This window comes from Dermacentor variabilis, chromosome 6 (assembly GCF_050947875.1).
Source record: "Dermacentor variabilis isolate Ectoservices chromosome 6, ASM5094787v1, whole genome shotgun sequence".
Lineage (NCBI taxonomy): Eukaryota > Metazoa > Arthropoda > Arachnida > Ixodida > Ixodidae > Dermacentor > Dermacentor variabilis.
Window position 1 is genome coordinate 7,177,053 of NC_134573.1, and position 23,811 is coordinate 7,200,863.

The following is a 23,811-nucleotide window of genomic DNA, read 5'->3' on the forward strand; positions in this document are numbered from 1 at the left end:
GATAGTGCACTATTGATAATGTAAAATCGTGATGTACCATATGTAAACACCATAGCAAACTCTGCGACATATTTACTACAGTCTGCAAAATTTCTAACGACATCACTAGCCAAGAATTGCAAAACTACCAATAGTTTCAATGCGAAATATTGTAATGGTGTCAGTAGTAATACTATTGATTGTCTTTTTTACATTATCACTAGCTTGAAAAGATGTATTGATACTCGATAGTCAATTTACTGATTCATTTGCGTAACTATGGCATGGCAAAGACAGCACGATTGGAGAGAAGCCTTTGATCTGCAGTGTGGCATGACTGACTACAATCTCCTTCCTACCTACAGCTACCTGAACGCTTTGGACCGCATCTCAATGCCAAGCTACACACCAACACAGCAAGATGTGCTACGAACGCGAGTCAAAACAACGGGCATCGTTGAGACGCACTTTGTCTTCAAAGAGTTGCACTTCAAGTGAGTGAGACCTGTGGTGGCTTTGTATGGTGCACAATGTTTTTGTTGCATTGCTTGTGGTGGAAGTGATGATAACACAAGAAAGAATTGTTGATCAGTTAAGTGAAAGCTGTAAATTGACAGTAATTACTCAAATCTAACACGCATCTTTTTTTGAAGAACATGGGCCCAACAAGTGTTACAAGTCTGCGTCTTACAGTTATATACAAAACCTAAACTGGGTTCATGGCATTTGCAGCATCTAGCCGACAGCACATTTTTGTGAAAGTTGCTGTGAATTCATTTTGTTGTCAACCGCTATATGTGGGCTTGTTCTCTGTGGCAAGTGAAGTGCAAATGGTGACAAAAATGCACTGCTTTCATTATGAAACTTTATTTTAAAAGAAGTTTCCCTTCTGTAAAGGTAAATTCTTCGTCTTGTTTTTTTCCTGATCACGAACATTAACAGCATGCCATATTTTTTCTTTTATAAATCGGGTGCACATTACATTTAAATGCTCTTTTATTCTCTTACGTTGAACCCATGAAAATTAGATGCATGTTGGTCAGATAAATCTAGTATAATGAAATTCAAACATTTTTTAGTGCTGACCTTTAAGTCGACAGCATTGTTGCATTGTTGCAAGTAGAGTAAAAAATGTTCAGTGCATGGAAGGAATGTGCACCTTATCAGACGTCAGTCTTGGTGTAAAGATTGCCTCTCCACTTCAGACATGCACAAAAGAACAATATTCTGTTAGACTTTTGATAAGTAGTAAAATTTATTGCTACTCATCAATGAATGAAACATAGTGTATATTGTTTGGTCACATCCTTTGTTTCCATGCTGTGAAGGTTGACCATGAGATACGAACTAGCCCGATCTCTTAACACACCGATGAATGAACGCTAAGCTTGATGACACATGTTTTGCCACAGCAGATGTGGGAGTGCAAAAGAAACGCACTATGTGTGCGACACCTGCAAGATGCTCGTTGACCAAGTCAAGCTCATTGAGTTCTGATGCCACAGCTCATTGCAGCTGTTGAAGCAGTAGTAAGGGACAATTGATTGGTGACGGGCAAATAGGCACAAATGAGCATGTCATACTGTTTGTGGTGTGCTCTGGTTTCAAGCGGCGTTGGCAAAGTGGATGCTGCAGTTGCTCACAGAAGAGCCGAAATGTGTGGGTTGTCCATGAACTTGAGTTGAGCTTTGATTGAGGAAATGATTTCCTTGCTAAATTTTTTGCTGGGCACGAGGCATCGGTCTAAGCACCACATCCTGGAAACGAGAGAGTGTGCAATGGCATCATCTTTTTTCTTATCCCCGAAACCAAGAGGCAGGCATCTGCAGGGGTGTTTGTGCTCAATTTTTCTAGAATTAGAAATGCTCATTATTTTACCAACACAGTAAAAGTCATTACATTGCAACAAAGTTTAATAGAGAGCCATAATTACTTCTTTAAATCTATTATTGCATCTGCTGCACCATGAGCATTTCAAAGGGAATTTTGCTTGCTCAGTTATATCCCCTTTTGTTATAACGAGGTTTGACTTCAGATGAATGGATTGTTGGGCTAGTTGGTCTTGCATTTCTGACGAGGAAAATTAGCGCAACAATGACAATGCACGCCAGAAAAAAAAGACAGGCAAGTGCACAACTGTTTAATAGCAGGAAGGCCTTCACATATGTCACCTTGTCATGCAATTGCACAATAAAAAATTTTTTTTGTGAATATATAGGCAATCAAAAAAAAAAAAAACGATTTTTAATGAGAAAGAAATGTGGTTTCGTTGTACTTGAGAGTCAGCGACCAAAGATAGTTTCATGCTGTGTTGGCAATACTGTATCTTCACACCGGTGTTCTGAAGTGAAGCTTTTGTGTCCACTCTGCCGGCCGCGGCTGATAGTGTTGCCTGCAATAAAGCAATGCTATCAGGCAGAGGAGAGTGAACGCTTTGCTTTAGCTGCCTGTCACTTCGGTGGGTGTTCGAAACTCGAGATTATGCGACCTCCAGGCACTAAACGCCTGGAAGGACGTTCCGCATGAAACCATAGCCATATCGGCTCACCCTGACTTAGCATGTGATAGCTGTGCTCATCCTATAGCACAGCCATGACTGTGCTATAGGATGAGACGTGTGCTTACTTTCCCCGCCCTCTTCCCTCGCTTGCATGGGAAGGCAAGCACTATCCTTCCCAGCTCACCCTCTAATGCTTTGCCTTGCACCCACAACATATGGCACACAATAGTCTTATCACGCTTGGGCTTTATATAGAATACAACAGCGAGCTGCCTCACTTAAGCAGCCACTCTCTGTTGCACAATGCACTATTTGAGAGGTGCGCTGGCACCTCTCAATTTTCGTTATATTGAAGGTGTGTATGGAACACACTTCGTTATGTTCAGGTTCAAAATACAGTGGAACCCCGGTTATACATCCCACGGTTTTGTGACGACCTGCATTTTACGACGGGTTAGTGCAGTCCCGGCGAAGTCCCCATAGAAACACTGCATTAAAAACCCCGGTTATCCGACGCAATTTTATGCCTGACCCGCATTGTACGACGACCCTCGTTTTCTCTCTCCCCCAGCAGCGGCCCGCGACGCTTGCTGTGCTGAAATAGCGCCTCTTCTTCTCCGCAATCACTACCTCCCTCTGTTCTCGGTAGCGTCATCTCTCGTCGCGTTGGGGAAGCACTTCTCTCACCCCCCCACCAGCAGCTGCCCGCAACGCCCGCTATGCTGAAATAGCGCCTTTTCTTCTCCACAATCACTTTTTCCCTCTCTTCTCAACTTCGTTGCGTTGGGGAAGTGTTTCCCCCGACACCAGCAGCCGCCCGCTGTGCTGAAATAGCGCGTTGTCTTCTCCACAATCACTTTCTCCCTCTCTTCTCAACTTCGTCGCCTCTCGTCGCATTGGGGAAGTGTTTCTCTCCCCCCGCACCAGCAGCTGCCTGCAACGCCCGCTGTGCTGAAATAGCGCCTTTTCTTCTCCACAATCACTTTCTCCCTCTCTTCTCAACTTCGTTGCGTTGGGGAAGCGTTTCCCCCGACACCAGCAGCCGCCCGCTGTGCTGAAATAGCGCGTTGTCTTCTCCACAATCACTTTCTCCCTCTCTTCTCAACTTCGTCGCCTCTCGTCGCATTGGGGAAGTGTTTCTCTCCCCCCGCACCAGCAGCTGCCTGCAACGCCCGCTGTGCTGAAATAGCGCCTTTTCTTCTCCACAATCACTTTCTCCCTCTCTTCTCAACTTCGTCGCGTTGGAGAAGCGTTTCTGTCCCCCCACACCAGCAGCCGCCCGCTGTGCGGAAATAGCGCCTTTTCTTCTCCACAATCACTTTCTCCCTCTCTTCTCGACGGCGTCGCCTCTCGTCGCATTGGGGAAGCAGATCGCTGACAAGGTAGCGCGAAGAGGCCTAGGTTTATCGCACGTGTTCTTCGTCATAATCCTAGCGACTAGCGTTCAGCGGAGGTTTTGAGTTGTGTGGAGCAACGCGATGCACGATGTCCCGAAAGCAGACAGTTCTGTTGCTCCGCGATAAGCTGAATGTTATTGAGGAAGTGGAAAAGCACAATGAAGCCACGAAAGCCAGCATTGCCCGAGACCTTAAAGGATACCCGAATCTTTGCTTAAGACTATCCTGGCAAACTACCCGGCGATATTACAGAATGCCAACAAGTTCGGGCTCAAGCGGAAAGCGGCAAAAGGACACCATGAGAAGTTAAAAAAAAAGTTCTTGTCAAGTGGTTGCATCAAGCTCGGAGCTCTGCGATCAACGTTGACGGCACCATTCTAAAAGAAAAGGCTGACTTTGTGGCATTGCGTCGGGGCATAGACGACTTTCAGGCATCGAACGGGTGGCTGGATCACTTTAAAACAGGAAACAGGATTGTGTACAGCCGCTCCTTCGGAGAAAGCACTTCCGTGGCAAGCGTAGTAAAAATTTGTATGCATTCCGTAAAAAGTTATTTACAACCACGATTATTGATTATGTTGCACTTAGTGTTACACTGATGATATTAAGTGAAGGACAGGACGTGGACGTACGTGGTGCTACGTATGTCCACGTCCTGTCTTTCACTTAAAATTGTCAGTGTAACACTAAGCGCAATATAATCATGAACGTTCACCAACTAGTCCTTTTCATTGCTTCACTAAAGCACAATTCAAGTGCACTGACCAATGCCTGTTCCGATATTGGTTTGTGCCCTCTCAGCCAGCCATTTGCCCTGTGTGTACAGTGGTAGAACAGCTACACCAATTGCACTATGTTGTGCCAAAAGCAATTCTTTGCCCCAACCTGCTCCAAAATGGCATCTTGGTGGAAAATTCCACCAAGCCTGAGCCAAAAAAGTCGCAGTCGCTTTAGCATGCGCTGAAGAGGAAGAAGGTGAAAGCCTGCGTGCTCACGAGACATTCATTACATTACTTCACATTTTAATCCCAATGCATTGTTACTTCCTATTACTTGTTTTTTCCCACCAAAGGTTGTGGTTTCAAGGGCCTCAATTAACTCTACCTTAATCAACTGTGTTCCAGTTAACTTCACCCTAATTAACACCAGTGGTCACAGGTCCTACTCCCGCTAAAGGTTGTGGGTTCTAGTGCCTTAATTGAGTGTGTCATAATTAACTTCGTCTTAACACCTAAGGTAGCGGGTGCAAATCCCATCCTCCACAATGTCAGTTGAAATTCAACTTGGAGATATCTCCATGTTGGGTTGTGGGCTCGAATGCCTTATTTGACTCGCCTTAATTGACACTTTCCTGTCCACCACCTGTACCCATCGATAACCTGCTATTGATGATTTCAACTTCGAATCTTGCTGCGCTCTAAGTGCTTTCAGACAGCTAGCTCTGTGCAGCACCTAAAAGAGAAATTGTTTTTCTAGTGTCGCTTTTGTGTTTCTTTTGACACCTTGGGCACTGAACTGCACCAGGGACAGAGGCCAGCGAGCGAGTTTATGCCATCACCTAAGAAGAAAAGACTCCGGAGTCAGATCACCAGCGGTCATGGATTTATTCACCCATGATACAGCACACTGCAACAGCCACGGCACTTACGGGCAAAGGCTTACCGCAAGACCAATTGAGTATGCGCGCCCACTGTGCTAGCGCTAACTGGGTAGCGGTCCACCAAGTATGAGAATGAAAAGTTGTAGGAGCAAAGATCGGACGTAACCAACTCGTTTGCCTGTGAGCATCTGCCGCGGCGATGAAGCGGTCGGCAGAAAAAAGCTTAGGTGAAGAGGGCGCTTGGAGGCCAATCAGGGCACGTCATGTTTACTTACGCTGTGGGTTGACTCTGGAAGGGACAAGCATGGTTTGCGTAGGAAATTAGCACCAGCCGTATTCGCCATGTTGCCGTTACGGTGGCAATTCTGGGAGATTGAGCTTAGCACATTGAGCGAGGGATGAGGCACAAGAAGGCACTTCGATCCCCACAGTCGAAAAGTTTACCTATGCAAGTTTGCATCTGCCGCCATTACCGCGTGGTGTTTCCTGTCTGCATGTTGATAACGAAAGCCATGAAGGGCATCGCGAGTTTTATCGGCTGTACAAGCTCATTCGCTTAATAACTAGACAAACAATCATGGTGTCACGCGTGCACAGGTAAACATGAACACATCTCGCTCAATGACTACGGAAACTCGCTGTGAAGACGCTGGAGTGAGGAATCGCGGCTGCAGCGGCGACCTTTCTACATCTCTTGCTTCAATGCGAACAGAATGTAGAAAGCACATCGCATAGGAAGCTACCGGCACTATGCGAACTCTGCAAATATAGCAGATCACTTTCAAGATATGGCGCCCACATGGCCGCGCTGTAAGCAGCAGTCGTCGGAGAAGAACATTGTCGTACACCCCCCCATCTCGTCTCTTCTCACTCCTGTGCCTTGCGCGCAACAGGAAAGGGCACCCTTTTGCCTCGCCTTCCTCGCTCATGCACACGAGATAGAGCTGCTTTCGCCAGCTCACCCTCGCAAGCTTTCACTCGCACATAAAGCATACGGTGCATAGCAACGATTTTCTCGCCCTTGGACTTCATACGGAACCTCACGGCGACGCCGACAGCAGAAATGCGCCTGGTGTCTCCATATAATTTCTATTGCAATAAAAGGTGCCCATGCCACTTTGCCGACTGTTGCAGATAGCTGTTCAAAGTGTTCAAAGTGGCGCGCAGTGTAGGGATCGTTGGGGAACAAATGATGTTGTATATATTTGCAAATGTTTTCATTTTCTTAAGTTCCATCAACCATATGTTGCACCATTTGTTAATAGCGTCATGGTCAGATTGAAGGGTCTTGGTATCATCAGCGCAGGTTATTTCTCGATAGACAACATAATCATCGGCAAATAGATTAATGTACGAGGAAACACAGGAAGGCAAGTCATTAGTGTAAATAAGAAAGAGCAAAGGGCCTAGTACTGTTCCTTGAGGGACCCCAGATGGAACAGCGGTATGCTCTGAATTAATGTTATTTGCAGACACAAACTGGGAACGGTTAGTAAGAAAGATTTCTAGCCGAAAGAGTACTACAAGTGCATGTATGCAGCCTAAGCAGCTTTGCTGGTAATCCGTCCCCATATGAATGTTGCTGCCTCACAAACTTTTTTCTGAGAGTTGGGCACAAAGCCGCTGTCACGGCATTCGTATGCTTTTCTGCATAAGATGCCTATATTGCAGTGAAGCTCTCAGGAAACCAGCTGCCAAGGTGCAACACATGTTAGACCTTCGCTCATTTTTCTTGCTAGAAAATCAGGTTCATGTTAGATTTCTTTGTTTAGGAGCTTTAATGTTACCTCTAGACTAATTTTCTATTTTGGACTTGTAGAAAGCGTGCATACATTTGATTCGAGGGCATCTTTCAATTAGGCAAATACTGCCTCATGAGTCAGCTCTGTGTTTTGACATTCTTCCTGCATCTTTTTTTATTCAACCCGCCAGATAATTGAATCAATTTCATCGGTCCCGTGATGGTGTAATTAATGGAAATCGACTGTATCAATGTTTAACTGTGCAACAAACCCGGGTACGGCAAATTATGCTCTACATGCAAAACTTATCTAGAGATAATTGTGTAATAATGAATCTTGTAAATTAACTGGACATTGGATGTACTGAACTTTGTGAATGCCTACAACATGTGCCATGCAACAGGCTGCAGTGTTTGCACCTTCTTTTATATTCTCCCCTCCATCATGTTGCTAAGCATGCGTGATAGCATGTTTGGATGTAAATGGGTAGCGTGGGACACATGACAGACAAATTGGCACAGAGACAAATGCTACTGGGTTGTTGCTTTCCTCACACATGCTGCTGTGATAGGTTGCCACAAAGTGTGTAGGCAGTGGCACACACAGATATGTGCTGTTTGTATAACGAGACTCATCACATATGTTCGTAAACATTCATTATACTCATGTTTGAATGCATGATGTTACTTGATATGTCAGACAAGAAGTGCATGAACCAGTTAGGCATAATTAGGTTTGGCTGTACTCATGTACACATGGCAGTATTGCGCATGGCATTGCCGCTTAGGTGCATGTCCCAAGTCTTTCTTGTACATTGCAGGATGTTTGATGTGGGCGGCCAGCGGTCTGAACGAAAGAAGTGGATCCACTGCTTTGAAGGGGTGACAGCCATCATCTTCTGTGTGGCCCTGAGTGGCTACGACCTTGTACTCGCTGAGGATGAGGAAATGGTGGGTGTTTGTGCATTGCAGGCTCCCGTGCTGCGGTACTGGCTGCCTTCTATTTCGTGCTGATGAACGTTTCCGTAACGATACAAAACTATCAGTGAATTGACTGTCGATAGTATCTGTCGTATTTTTTTTTACTAACAATAATACAGTACCCTTCTGTTAGTTAGACTTTATTTTTATTTTTTGGTTAATTCAACCTCGACCGAAAGTCCTGGCCTGTGGCCATGCATTTCGATGCTCCCAAACGTTCATTAATTCAATCCTAAAGTTGGCCTTTGCCAGATAATTGGAACTTGATCAGTCAGCACGCATGTGCCTGACCCCTATGGTAACCCCTTTAGTGGCAGCGTCTGTCTCAATGAAGCTTAGGGGACAATGAACGCACATCATCTTCCATCAAAAAATGCCTATTCCTCAGCATGTCCTACGAGGATTTTAAAGCAATAATTGTAGTTCACAATGTCTGAATACGGTATCCACTCAATTCTAATGCACGCCTGCTCCTTTCTATTAATTTTTTTATTTGGACAGGAAATTGTCCGCGCACGGTGCAGTCGGATGCAAAACCAAAACTCCCTTTGTGGCTTTGATCGCTTTGTTGACTAAAATTGCTGTCCTTTTCCTAGCCACGAAGGGAGTTTTGGTTTTGCATCCGACTGCACCGTGCATCGACAATTTCCTGTCCAAATAGGATAGCCGAAACAGACATAGAGCACGTGATCATAGAAATTATCCCAAAGAAAAAGAAGAAAGGGGGCAGCATCTTCATCGTAAATACCTACAGCCCGCCGAAAAAAAAGAAAGCCAAATTCCAGGACCTCTTCCAAGGCACCAGAAAACTGGCAAAGGGCAACACACTAGTCGTCTTAGACGATTTTAATGCCAGGGACAAGAGCTGGGGATACAAGAATTTCAACGTTAAAGGAAAGACACTAGCAGAAGCGGCAGAGAATGCAGGCTACATCCTCCTCACAGACCCGGAAACTCCGACCAGAAGAGGCAACAGCGTCAGTACCGACACTTGTCCGGACCTCACCTTCATCAAAGGACCAAGGCAGGCGCAATGGCAAAACCTCGATGGAAAATCTGGGGAGCGACCACTACATACTCAAAACGCAAGTGACTTCAGGCAGACTTAAACGGCAGCTAGGAACAGTCAAAATCACTGATTGGAACGGAACGCATATAGAGAAGCATGTGACGGACACCTCAGCGAGGGAGGGATCCAATCGATTGAAGAATGGGGAAACATACTCAAGCAGAGACAATGCGAACACACCAAAGAGGTCAAAAGAACAACGCAGACACCCGAGGTGGATGCCAGGCTTCTTAGGCTATGGGAAGCCAGACGCGGCTTAACCAAGAGGTGGAAAAGGCAGAAACACGACAGGAAGCTCAGACTTAAAATAGCAGAAATTACAACAAAAGCAGAGGAGTACGCAGCACAATTGGCGAGAACGAACTCGCAACACTTCAGCGACTCCCTGAACGGAACCCTGAGCACAGCTAGGACGTGGCACATCCTGAAAGCGCTCATCGATCCGACTAAAACCAAGGCAGAGAATAACAAAGCAATATACCGGCTAATCCACCAATTCGAGGGAACCGACGAGGAACTCTTGGACAAAGTGCGTGTCAAATGCTTCGGGGACACGAACCCGGTGGCATATACAGGGGATTACCGGGGAAAAGAAAATCCAAGCTTAGACAGACCCATCACTCATAAAGAGGTCTATGAAGCAATCAGAAGCACAACTAGAAACACGGCAGCGGGTGCGGACAAAATTAACAACGCACTCATCCGCAATCTCAGTGACGAGCTAGTTGCAGAACTAACAGACTTCTCAATAAGCACTGGGCAGCAGAGACCGTCCTCAATGATTGGAAACATGCAGAGGTAGTATGATACCATAACCGGGCAAAAAGCTACAAATCGGAAACCTAAGACCCATCTCCCTCACATCATGCCTTGGCAAGTTGTACGAGAGAGTGGTCATGATAAGGCTACAACAATACATAGAGGATCACGAATTATACCCGCACAGTATGTTTGGATTCAGGGCGAAGTTGTTGACCCAAGACATACTATTACAGATCAAGGAAGAAGTCTTAAGCAACGTTCCCAGGAACGGAGAGAACATGATAATGGCATTGGACATTAAAGGAGCCTTTGACAACGTGAGCCACTAAGCCATCCTAGCGGGCCTGGATGACCTAAACTGCGTCAGGAGGGTTTTCGGCTACGTCAAAGCTTTCCTCTCCAACAGAACAGCTACGATAGGGCTAGGAGAACTGCGCTCAGAGAAGTTCCATACCCCCAACAAAGGAACCCCCCAGAAATTGGTCATTTCACCAATGCTATTCTACATAGCAATGATCGGCCTATCGAAATAACTCAAAGAGGTCGAGGGCATACACCATGCCATGTACGCCGATGACATAACCATTTGGGCCAACACAGGATCACTCAAAGAAAAAGAAGTAAGGCTACAAGAGGCTGCGACCTGCGTAGAGAACTACGTGAGGGCAAGAGGGCTAGCCTGCTCCACCGAGAAATCTGAGCTGCTCAGAGTCTGGAGAGGGAAACAGAATCGCACGGTCCCAACTAGCGACGAGCTCAAGCTTGGCGTCTACCTCGAGGGAAAACTAATACCGGAGAAAACACTCATAAGAATTTTGGGCATGTGGATACAGTCGAATCAACGCTGCTCACACATCCTCGCTCTACTCAAGACATCAACTCTACAAGTCGCTCGCATGATAATGCGCATCTCCCACAGGCGCTCAGGCATGCGAGAGGAAGACACACTAAAGCTGGTTAGGAGTCTAGTGATCAGCCGGGTTACCTACAGTCTCCCGTACTACAACCCAATCAAGAGCGAGGTTCAGCAGATAGACGCAATCACACGCAAGGCATACAAAACCGTGCTCCACCTACCACAACACACATCCACGGAGAAGCTCTTGGCACTAGTACTTCATAACACTTTCGAAGAACTTAGAGAGGCACATGTTGCTCAGCTGCACAGACTACAAGAGACTCCATCTGGCAGGGAGCTTCTACAGAAGTTGGGATGCAGCGAACAGATGCAAGAAACCTAAAGAACCGCGACTATCCCAGACAAAATACGAAACACATTCAAGGTGGCTCCCATTCCCAAGAACATGGACCCCAACCTACACGAAGAATGCAGGAAGGCGAGAGCCGAATACACCCAAAAGTCACTAGCTTCCCAGGCAACAACGGTATACGTGGACGCAGCCACATACACCAAAAGGGCGAGACAGACCAACCCCAACGCAGTAGCGGTGGTGATAAACTCGGACATGCAAGAAATTGTCAGCGCATCTCTATGGGACTGCACGGTAGTCGAGGCTGAAGAAGCGGCCGTTGCTCTAGCGGCAGCGGAGGGCTATCGAACTAGGCGGTCCTTAACAATACTAACCGACTCCCAAACAGCATGCCGAAACTACATGTTAAGTAGAATAGGTCCACAGAGCGTTCTGCATACTCCGCTCTGAAGATCACCACACACAAGACCCAGAAAAAGAACAACCAATTGGACACACGATAGTGTGGACGCCGGGTCACACGGACGTGGAAGGCAACCGTGAGGTCGACAGGGTAGCTCGAGGATACACTGCATACCGAGCACCCTCCGCCAATGACCTCGAGGAAGCCGAGCCAGTCCCCAGAGAATACTAGGCTATACTAAACCACTATATGGGCAGCAGGAAGCGGTACCCCCCGCCACATAGCTCTCTCACTAGAGAGGACTCCGTAGCTTGGAGGCTGCTACATATCCGAACTTAAACACACTCAGTAAAATACAACCAACACAGTACACTGACAAATGCCCGTGGTGCCAGGAAACACCCACGCTCTACCATATAATGTGGGCCTGCCAGAAAACAAATGCGGCACCAATAATACCAAACCCGAGTGCGGAGCAAAGGGAAGGAATGCTCTCCAGCGACTGTCAGGACGTCCAACTAGGGCTGATCCGACGGGCCCAGCTGACAGCGGCATCCAGCGGAGCCCTGGACTAGGGGCAGACGGCCATTGCTAAGAAGATGGAAGACACCATGTTAGCATCAAATTTATCAAGTTTTCTAGAGCTGATTAAACGTTTTTCCTCCTCCTCCCTTCATGGCATTCGTATGCTTTACTGCATAACACTATCGTGTGGTGAAGCTGACTAGGAAACCAGCTGCTAATCTGTAACGCTTATTAGAGCTTTGCCCATTTTTCTTGCTAAAAGATCAGCTGTACGTTAGGTTTCATTGTTTAGAAGTTTCGATACTATCCTCTGTGTGTTGTTCTACTTGGAACACCGGAGTAGGATAATCGTCGCAGGGCTTGACTGTATTCGCAGCTGTTAAATGGTTGAGCTTTCGACCGTATTCGTGTTGTTTCAAGTACAATCAAAATTTCTGTAAACGCGAACCCTGAAGCACTTGTCGCTCTGGGCAACCAGCCCATTTTAGAGGCATGTGTCCTTCGTGGCTATTGCTGTTCGATGCGTTCGCAGTCGTCTGCTGCGCTGATACGAGAGTGCACGCCATTTGGAATTCAACGCGTAGAAAATTGTTCTGCCACCGTTACATTCACTTATCTGAAAGTCAATTTTCGAAAGCAGTGTTTGCCAGCATGTAATGGGAAAGCTTGGGCGCTGGAAGAGCCCCGGTGCGTACTACCGTCTATCGTGTAGCAGACTACACGCAAGCCAGGAGTGTGTGTGCTAAATGGCACGTAATGTTGCTAGACTGCCTCCAAAGCAGTATGTGATGTGTCATTCCCTTCATAAAGTTTTTGAGAATTACATTTGTGGACCCTGCAAGGAAGCCATAGCTGATGCCAGAAAATGAGGAGCTGGTGCCAGAAAATGAGGAGCTGTGCCATGTGATTCCATCATTTAGAAACTCAAAGCAGTTAAATCTCTGAGGCGTAGTGCTGCGATCAAGGCGGGGCCTGGGGGATGACCGTCAAACGTGTAATCTCTGAGGCCATGCTTGATGTCTTGTCGAGGTTGCCAGAGGAGGTAATGTCGGCAGAGTCGGTGTGCGCTACAACCATGGACGGAGTCCGGATAATCGAATGTAGAGCTGGCGGCTGTCTGAGAAACTGGTCATCTTTACACATTGTCTATGGGGCCATTGGTAGTGCCGCGAACCTGTCCGAATTATCGAGCATGTCCGGATTATCGATCGGCGACTATAATTGGCTTCCTTGAAATATCTCATTTCGACACCACAAACGAGAAACGTGCTAGCAGAGCATCAAGCGAAAGAGCCGCCGTGAACCTGGATGTTGTAGCCATCTTTGTTTATTTGGTCCAAATAAACAAAGACTGCTACACCATCCAGGTTCACGTGTTGCTAACACAAGTAGCAGATTCTGGAGTTGCCAATAGGCAGAAACTCTATGGCCCTGTCGGAGTTGTCTGGTTTGTCGTTCGTGCATTTTTCTCTGACGGATCTACAATGTAGTGCCGCTGTACGTCTTGCTGGCACTTTATTTCGATGCTCATCGAAACCGTGTCGTGCCACATAGTTTGCCAAAGGAGGATGTCACGATCTAGGATTAAAAGTAAGCTTTTTCTATGTTTATTGGTGATAGCGGGGCTTTGCAAAAGAGCCGCTGCAATCAGAATCGCACGTGGTGCACACTTAAGAAGGGTCTGTCTGAGACTTAAGAAGGGCTGTCTGAGAAACTGGTCATCTTTACGCATTGTCTATGGGGCCATTTGTAGTGCCGGAACCTGTCCGAATTATCGAGCATGTCCGGATTATCGATCGGTGACTATAATTGGCTTCCTTGAAATATCTCATTTCGACACCACGAACGAGAAACATGCTAGCAGAGCATCAAGCAAAAGAGCCGCCGTGAACCTGGATGTTGTAGCCATCTTTATTTGGTCCATATAAGCAAAGACGGCTACACCATCCAGGTTCACGTGTTGCTAACACAAGTAGCGGATTCTGGAGTTACCAATAGGGGGAAACTCTATGGCCCTGTCGGAGTTGTCCGGTTTGTCGTTCGTGCATTTTTCTCTGACAGATCTACAATGTAGTGCCGCTGTACATTTTGCTGGCACTTTATTTCGATGCTCATCGAAACCGTGTCGTGCCACATAGTTTGCCAAAGGAGGATGTCATGATCTAGGATTAAAAGTAAGCTTTTTCTATGTTTATTGGTGATAGCGGGGCTTTGCAAAAGAGCCGCTGCAATCAGAATCGCACGTGGTGCATACTTAAGAAGGGAATCAGTGAATGTGGTACACAGGGGGAGCCAGCACTTCGATGGGTGCCACCATGTTCGTTGACGCATGACTTTTGCATCGAGCATCGTCAACGCAAGTGCAAAACCTTATTAGTATCTTGCGCATGCAATTGCTCTGGTGCTTTTTTTTTTTTTCGCGGCTGCAAAACTTTTGTGGCTCTTATTCGAAAATTCCTTTAGGATGATAAGATTCCACGAAGAAGTCACTTGCCGTATAATGCGGAATATAGGTCGAGGCGGAGTATAGGTTGACCCCCTTACATTGAAGCAAAGAATTCAACATAAAAATTATAAGGCACAAAACTTCGTTTTATTCAGTGGTGCCGCCAGACTCATCACCTGATCATTCATTTGAGCTGTCTGAACTATCGTCCGAAGACGACTGCTTATCACTGGCTGCGTCCCACAACAGGTCATCCTCGGTGCCGTCCACGGAGTTACTAATGCAACACTTCTTGAATGCCTGCACCACCATATCGTCGGGCAGCGAGCACCAAGCCTGCGACACCCATGTGGCCACAGTGGAGAGAGGCGGCCTGCGCAGCCGGCCAGTTGGGGTCGTCGGGTTGTCGCCGGCCATCCACTGATTATGTTGTTCACGGACACTGTCTTTAAAGGGCTTGTTGAGAACGAATTCCAGTGTCTGAAGTGTTGACGTCATGCCTCCCGGAATGACGGTGAGTTCCGTCCTCCCGTCCCGGAGTGCCTGCTTCGCACCTGCGGTCAAATGCCCGCGAAAGGCTTTTAAGACGAGCATGCTCGGACACCGCAGGAGTGCACCAGGTCGCCGATTCCAGACGGTCTTAATCCAATTGAGCATGAGGGCCTCGTTCATATAGCCATTTTCATTCACGCGAACGACAACATCTCGCGGGAAACCCTCTTGAAGATTACGTATGGGGCAACTTTCTGCCGTTTGCAGTACACGCGAGCATCACTGTAAAGCACGAATGCTCGTTCCCCGTAGAAAGAAGCTTGACTTTTTTTGCCCGGTGTTCGCACACTGTGGTGGGCGACGGCATGTCGAACCACACTGGCGTATCATCAGCGTTGCCGATCTGTCCCAACATGTAGCCATGCTGCTGCCGGAGACGGATAACATAGCACTGGAATTCGACCAGCTTGGCCTCGTATACCTCTGGCAGCTTCTGACAGATTGACGTGCGCCGTCGAAGTGCGAATCCCTTGCGTTGCATGAAGCGACGAACTCAATAAATGGAGCCCTTGAATTGATCCTTGGGCAGTCCGGATCAGTAGGGCAGTCCGGATCTCAGTAGCTTTGATGCGGATGAGTTCTGCTATCACTGACAAAGATCTGGCACGATGCTCGCGGACAAAATCCGCCACTTTGTCTTCGAGCTCCGGGTGCACCGTGCGGCGCCCGCGAAAGGACGTCTTCCGCGCGTTGCAGGCAGGCAGCTTGACTTTCTGCGTTCGCCAGTACTGGACACTTTTTTTCCGACATGCCAAATTGCCACTGGGCAGACATGTTCCCACGCATTTCAGCATATTCGATAACCTTCTTTTTAAATGCCGCGGTGAACTGACATTGAGTACTCGTACTCATTTTGCGGGTTGTCGGGAAATTAGCAACGCCAGGAACGATCGCTGCACAAAAAGGGAAGATGGCGTCGGTCCAACTGCGTAAGCCGCGTTAACGTTGGGCTGCATCAGTCACCAAGGGGGCGAAAACGATGCGGATGCCGAAAGGTCTGCGCTCCTACATGTTGCCAGACGACTATTCATGTTGTGCCAAGGGCCGGTATATAAGTCGAGGGGTGACCTTTTAGTAATATTTTTTGGAAGAAACCTCGACCTATATTCCACACTATACGGTAGATGCCCTACATGTAAACTGGCTGTAGTGAACACCGACACAGCGGGCCAATCTACGAGCCTTCAAACTGATCTTGCTGAAATAAACAAAAAATTGGTGCACATGCAAACCCTAGAGATAAGTTGATAGGCTTACAAGACACTGTGCAGAGCATAGAAAGGTCAGTACAACATTTGTCTCGTACAATAACTTAAAAGACTCTATAAATCGGCAGGAACATGGTATCAGTGAATTGCGCCACCGAATGGAGACCGTTGAGCAGTCGCAAGACGCAACAATGTTCTCAAAGTTAAAGGAAGAAATAAACTCTCTAGAGCAGTACAGCCGAAAACAGATCATGGAAATTCATGGCTTGCCTCAACAAGATGGTGAGAATCTGTTAACTGAAATAAGATTGCTACACAGCTTCACCTGCCGCCACTATCTGAAAAAGATATTGACGGAATGCACCGTCTACGTGCAAAAGAAAACGGACTCTGTCGTTCTTGTTCGTTTTGCTAGCAGAACACTGAAGACTACTTGGTTCGAAAAGAAAAAAATCCTCAGGAACAAAACGCAGGCCATTAAATTTTTTTATAACTTGACTGCAACAAACAAGCAGTTGCTTTGGCTTGCAAAAAACAAGGCAAGAGAATTGAACTATCAATTCGTTTGGAGTTCACAGGGAACTATCTTTGTACGCAAGCAGCCAAATGCTCGAGCGATAAGGCTCGCCATAGAAAGCGATCTAAGCAAAATCGTCTAAGGATCAAAGACCACAAACTACCACAAACATGGAACCTTATCACAGTGTTACGTCCTTCAGCAGTTTAGTAACGAAAAATACTTGCTTCCATGAAAATGGGCTTAAGCTGTTTCATATAAATGCACAAAGTTTAAGGAACGAACAGGTTGATATTAGGTTTCTTCGATCAGAAAAAGGTGCACGGCACCTCAAACGAAAAAGTGCAGCGGGTGCCGGGCTGCACCCGCTTGCTGCAAGGTTCAAGGATGCAGTGCACCGCAGCGGCACCTTGCCTTGGTTCGATCGAGCACGGGGGTGCAGAAGGTGCAGAGAAACTTGGCTGAATCGAATAGGCCTATTGAGACATCAGCTGAACTGCTGTTATGATTTCTTAGCTTTTTCGGAAACTTGGTATGCGAGCGAGTATGACGTCATACATTTCCCAGGCTACAAGCACGTTCCAATTTATCGATCAAAAAAACGAGGTGGTGGCGTATCTCTTTATATTCGTGACTGTCATTGTTGCGAAATCTTGGCTGAATTTACATGTGTGACTGATGATTTCGAATGTGTTGCAGAAGTTTCTCGAAATATTATGATTGTTGCTGTCTACCGCCCACCTCAAGGTGCTCTAACGAAACTGCTTCATTATATGGATTCGGTACTTGAACTTGCTAGCACGAAGAAATTACAATCGGTAATTGTTGGTGACTTCAACGTTGACTTATTTTTTTTTTAAATGACAGGATTCAACTTATTGAAACTATGCTAGCAAATGGCTGTGAAAACCTTATTGAACTTCCTACGTAGATAACTTTGAACTCAAGAACATTGATTTATGCTTTACTTCTATCGCAAAAGATGAGACATGTTCTGGAGTGCTCAGGTTGGACATAAGTGATCATCTGCCATTATTTGCCGCATTGCCATTTCGTGTGCGCACAGATAACAAACATTACTTCAAGCGGTTCATAAATAATCGCACTACAGGGGTATTTCAAACTCTACTTTCCAGTGTAAATTGGTCTAATCTTTATGCTGAAGAAAATCCTGCAGCATCATACAATGCATTTGTGTCCAAAGTGAAACAAATATACAATGTAGCATTTCCTTCCGTCCCTGTGGTCAAGCATAAAAAAAGCTAGAAAGGAATGGGTAAATCAACAACTATACAAGTGCATATAACACAGACAAATTATTCAATAACTTCTTGAAGGCTCGCGACCCTGACATGCTTAAAGAGTTTAAACAAGTTAGAAACAAGCTGAGCAGCGATTTCAAGAAAGCTAAATTGCAATATTAGGCGCATTGATTTGAAGCCTCTATGAGTCATGGTAAAAAAACGGGGAACATATACCGCGAACTAATAGGGTCATCTTCACCGAATGTGCCACATGAAATTGTTGTAAAGGGAGACACATACTGTGGTAACGGTGCAGCTAATTTATTTAATAATCATTTTGTTAATGCTGGTGCTTCAACTTCTACATCTGCTTTTTGCGCTGAACGTAATATTCGAACTTATATAAAACATCGCGTCAACGAGACTATATTTCTTATGCCTACGTATGAAACAGATTTTTTTCTGTTCTTAATTCCTTGAGTAACAAATCAGCTGCTGGCGAGGATGACATTAAAGCCCAGCCTATTAAAGCAGTTGCTTACATAATCTGTGGCCCCATGGTACACATTTGTAACAGTATATTATCAAGTGGAATTTTTCCCAAGACAATGAAAATAGCTCGTTTGCTGTAATCTTTAACGGTGGAAAACACAATGACTTGAATAATTATAGACCAATTTCGGTATTGCCGGTATTTTCCAAAGCGGCTGAATATATTATATATAAGCGTCTAAATAGTTTTTTTCTGGATAAAGGCATTATCTCGGATAAGCATTATGTTTTTCAGAAGAATAAATCGACCGAAATGGCATGATTAAGAGTCCCAGATACAACATCTCAGATAACATCAAAGAAAGAAACTTTACCATTGGTATATTCCTAGACTTTCGCAAGGCTTTTGATTGCATAAAACTTATGCATAGCTACCTTGAATCTAGATTTCAGTGTACTTCCTTGAAAGGGTACAGTTCTGAAAAGAGCATGATTAAATATGGGGTACCACAAGGCTCCATTTTAGGGCCGTTATTATTTATTATTTATATAAATGACCTAACTAACATTCCACTGACAAGAGGAAATCATACTGTACGCTGATGACACTATCTTTTTTTCCGGAGCAGACCTTCACGAACTAGAAGTTACCGCAACCCATTGGTTACAAGAACTTAGTGAGTGGCTCTATTTAAATGAACTTGGCCTAAATGCAAAAAAAAAAAAAAATAATAAATAAACGAAATTTACAGTTTCTTATTACAAGAATAAGCAAACAGATTACGACGTAAAACTTTTTTATTCTGGATCGCAACTTGAACATGTCTCAAGCCATTCGTTTCTGGGTGTTACATTTCGCAAAAACCTAAGCTGGACAGAGCACATAAATAAGGTATGCACTAAGGTTGCACGATCTGTTGGCTTGCTGCAACAAATCCGATGCTTTGTGCCTATCAGGCTTCTCATGCAATTGTACTTTTCGTTTGTGCACTCGCGTCTTAGGCACTGCTTCTTAGTAAGGAGAAACGGTAATAAAACAGATATAGAAAAATTGTCAGTACTGCAACGGCGAGCTGTTCGGTTGCTGTACTTCTCGAAACAACACATAGGATCCTCTATACTAATGATGCACTACAATGTTCGTAATATCAGAGACTCTTACAAAGCAAAGATCTGCATGCGGCTATTTAAAGAGATCTTCAGCGACAGGGAACTATTTTCAACTCATTACCTGAGTAGAGACACAGGGTACAACCTACGTCACACATCAATAGTAATAACTAAACAAAGGACAAAATATGGCACACAAACGATCGAATATGAAACCATGTGTTTATGTAATACGTACCCTAACATTGTTGACTGAAGCTATAAATTCTAGAACAATTCACAAATTTAAACATGCAATACAAAACACATTTCTTGATCAGTGTGTTTAACGAATGTTAATAAAGTTTCTTTGTTTAATGTCAATAGTAATGTTATTAACGTTATATTCTGAATGTATAACTTTTGTTAATACCAGAATGTTCTTATTTTTGCTGTGCTGTATTTATTTAGTTACTTGCTATTTGGCAAACAGTTGATGCTTTTCAATGTGTTTAAAATTTTGCTGTAAATAGTTTTGAAGTTTTGTGTCTTATTAGGTGTACTTTGTTTTATCAGTAGACTGCTACTTCTGCTGCTCCAGCGAGGTAAAGGCCTTGGTCAGTAGGATTACACCCTCCTTTTGCCTTACCTTGCGGGCAAACCTTGTATTTGTGTTGCCCAAATAAAAATTAAATGAAAAAAAAATGAAGAAACATTTCCTAATGTTTAAGTCATGAGTATATTGCATAATGTCATGTTCAGTGCAGGCACACATACTCGATCAGTCTTGCAGCAAGCTTTTGCCCACAAGCCATGACTGTAGCATTGTGTTGCATCCTAGGATAATAAACCCTTGTTTGTCGACGATCTGTCTGTGATGCCTTCTCTGCACCATATCAACGAACCCAGCCGTAGCGCCCATTGTGCATCACGGTATGGAGAAGCATTGCGTCCTTTCCCGATTGCACATGCAGGGTAAGCCTCACACAAGCCAGTCTCCACTACATGTAGACTATATCAGTTATTAATTGCATGGTACAGTAAAACTTTGTTATAATGAAACAGGTTATAACGAACAAATGGATAAAAGGAAGCAATCTTGATTCCCCTTGAATTTCTAATAGATGCCCATGTATTGAAAACCTCGTTTAACGAAGCTAAAATTTCCTCACAATGGGTGTAGCGAACTTTTTTTTTAGAGCGCAGCTCTTTGGCGGCCATTCCTGTGTTTCACGGTGCCGTCGTGCCTCGCCGCATAACCAGCTCCGTAGCCGAGGCCAGCACGCTGCTCTAGCTGCGTGCGCTCCTGGCACCACTCCCGCGCACAGTGCAAGCCTTGCTCTCTTCACTCCTCCTCCAAATGCCCCCCATGTGCGGCGGCAATCAGAGTGCCGGCTCGGTGGCGGCTGATCTCGATGATGCGCTGCTGCCCAAGCCAAAACGCATAGCCGCTGCCGTTCACCACTACGTGTACCCCCTCCCCCCCTCCTCTCCTCCATGGCAGCGACCGCTCTCTGGTTGCCAAAGCACCAGCTCGGTATCAGCAGATCACAGTGTGCGCTTCCCATGCCGAAACGCAAACAAACTTCAGTTGACTCGGTGACAGCATCAGCGGCATCAATCAGTTGCTGCCATCTCTTCTTCGTGCAACGTTCCTATGTGCCTACGCGCTGCCTCCCGTAACCTCCCGATAAGCGAGGCAGCTGCACCAAGCTGCACTCCGTTTGCGGCAGCTGATGCGAAATGTTCCACGCCAGATGGATTGTCTGACGCTCACATAAGGTTTATATTGTTACGTAAGAAGACCCAGATGAAAAACTATATACAGGTATATTTACAACGTAATACACAGGCAACAGCCCGCGCTAGCCTCCAATCTTCGTCGTCTTCTTACTGCTCGCCTCTTCATCATTGGAAATACTATTCCGTAGCAATATTATAATATCCGTCTGCCTATATAAGTAGCTTATTCTCCGGCTGTTCTTTCTGAGCCATGACCGAGGCAACCGGTGGAACTCCTTAGTTTGCCTCTGATGCTAAACGAGCTGCCCGAGCAGAGGCCCAGCGTCGTCGCCACCAGAATCCAGAGGTGTGCTATGCCGAATCAGGCATTGGTGCAGCAAGTCTAGCATATATCCATCTATTTCTCCTACCACAAAGCTACCTTCATGGCTCCAGAAGATTTTTTTGATAATTGGTTGCCACGCTAAGCTGATGTGTATTCTTGTTTGCTGCGATCTGCGCATGTTCTTTTTGCCTATATATCCCCACGGGCTGCTGTGAATAAAACAGTTGAAAGTTACCGCCCGTGCTGTTTATGTGTTCTCTCCCTCTGTCCCAGTCTTTTTTGCGGTCAATATGATATACCTTCATGGCAATCAAGAACTAGGAGTGGAGTGTTTCTTGAAGAAGGGAAAAATAAAAAGTTGTAACTGTACATACGTGTCTTGCTCGAATTATTTGGCTCAGTATATAGAAAAGCAGAAACAGCTGAAGAGCTGCGCTCAAGTTTCGTATTAGGAAATAACATAATCGTCGTCAATTTTTCATTCCACAATGAGCCTGAGACTGACCATTTTGGTGCCTGTCAGGTCAGTGTCTTACAGCGTGCGACGTTTGCATCTCATGCGCGTCTCCTGACCTCCCCTTTCCTGTGGAACTGGTGGACCCGCCTGCTCTTCCGCTGTGTGCGTAGGGTGGCGCCGACTGCGGTTTCCTTATTGCTTGCCGTTGCCTCTGTGTGCATCAACCATATCAGTGTTTCTAGCGGCTCGTTCGTGCGAGTTCCTGCCGCCAAAAGGATATTGACGACTGCAAACAGAAGCACAAAACGATATCAATCGAGCAGAAGGTGGCTATGCTGAAAGCCATCTAGTCCGGCGTGAAGAAGAAAGTGGCCAAAGATTTCGGCATAACGTTGAGCACGCTGTTGACGATTTTGAGCAGCAAAGAAGCTGTCACCGGTGCTGTTGCACGTGGCGTAAAAGGCGACAGAAAGAAGCTGTGAGCTCCCGCTTTCGAAGCTGTAGAGAAGGCGGTCTTCAAATAGTTTTTAGACGCAAGAGCAAACAGCACTCCTGTGAGTGGAGCACTGTTACAGAGCAAAGCGAGGGACTTCGCGTCCATCATGGGGCACGATGATTTTGTGGTGAGTGTCGGCTTGCTGCAGCGTTTCAAGGAGTGCCACGACATTGTCGGCGGGGCTGTCGGCGGGGAAGCGCAGTCTGTCAACCGCGCTGCAGTGGCATCGGTGCAGACAAACATTGGACAGCTGCTAGAAAATTACAGTACCAAGGATTTGTTCAACTCGGATGAGACCGCCCTGTTCTACCAGGTGCTGCCGCAAAAAACCTTGGCCCTCAGAATTGAACGCTGCGAGGGTGGTACGCAAAGCAAGGTCCACGTGACAGTGTTGCTTTGTGCCAACATGGATGGGCTGCAAAAGGTGTCGGCCCTCATGGTCAGCAAAAGTATGTCACCACGATGCTTTAAAGGCAAACGAAGCTGCAAGTGAGTTGTGTCCAACCGTAAGGCTGGGATGACGAGAGAAATTTTTGCACAATGACTGCGGGGGTGGGACGAGCGGCTGGGCAAGTAGAACCGGAAGATATGCCTCGTACTGGACAACTGCACAGCCCACCACACTGCCGCTGTGCTCAAGAACATAGAGCTATGCTTCTTGCCACCAAACTGCACTGCAGTTGTACAACCCCTCGACGAAGGAGTTATCATGAACTTTAAGTCGTGCTACTGCAAGCGTGTGATCGACTGGGTTCTGCTCAATATGAGCATGAAGCATGAGTCCACAATCGACTTGTACATGGCGATCGAGAAGCTTCAGGCTGCTTGGATGGCTGTAGCGGCAAGCACAATCGCCGGTTATTTCATGCATGCCTCATTTGACATCAGCAGCGGCGGTTGCAGTGAAGATATCGGTGCTGCTGCCCGTTAGGATGCCATGGGCGACCTAGCCCTAGCATCGTGGGACGCTCTCCTTGACGCTGGCGTTGTGCCCGACTGCAACACCTCTGCACGTACGTCAGTGCCGATTCTGATGCGGTGACGACTGATGAGCTAACAGAGGCGTACCATATT

General features: G+C 46.1%; 1 protein-coding gene across 5 annotated transcripts in view; it reads left to right on the forward strand.

Annotated features, from left to right (window-relative positions):
• LOC142584596 (guanine nucleotide-binding protein G(i) subunit alpha-like) overlaps positions 1-23,811 on the forward strand; it is a 147,740-nt gene that overhangs the window by 106,684 nt on the left and 17,245 nt on the right. For 2 of the 5 annotated variants that reach the window (XM_075694716.1, XM_075694714.1), the window contains exons 5-6: positions 345-473; positions 8,039-8,168. In XM_075694716.1, the coding sequence (XP_075550831.1) occupies positions 345-473; positions 8,039-8,168 (259 nt within the window). The other 3 variants (XM_075694715.1, XM_075694717.1, XM_075694718.1) reach the window with 3 other exon arrangements.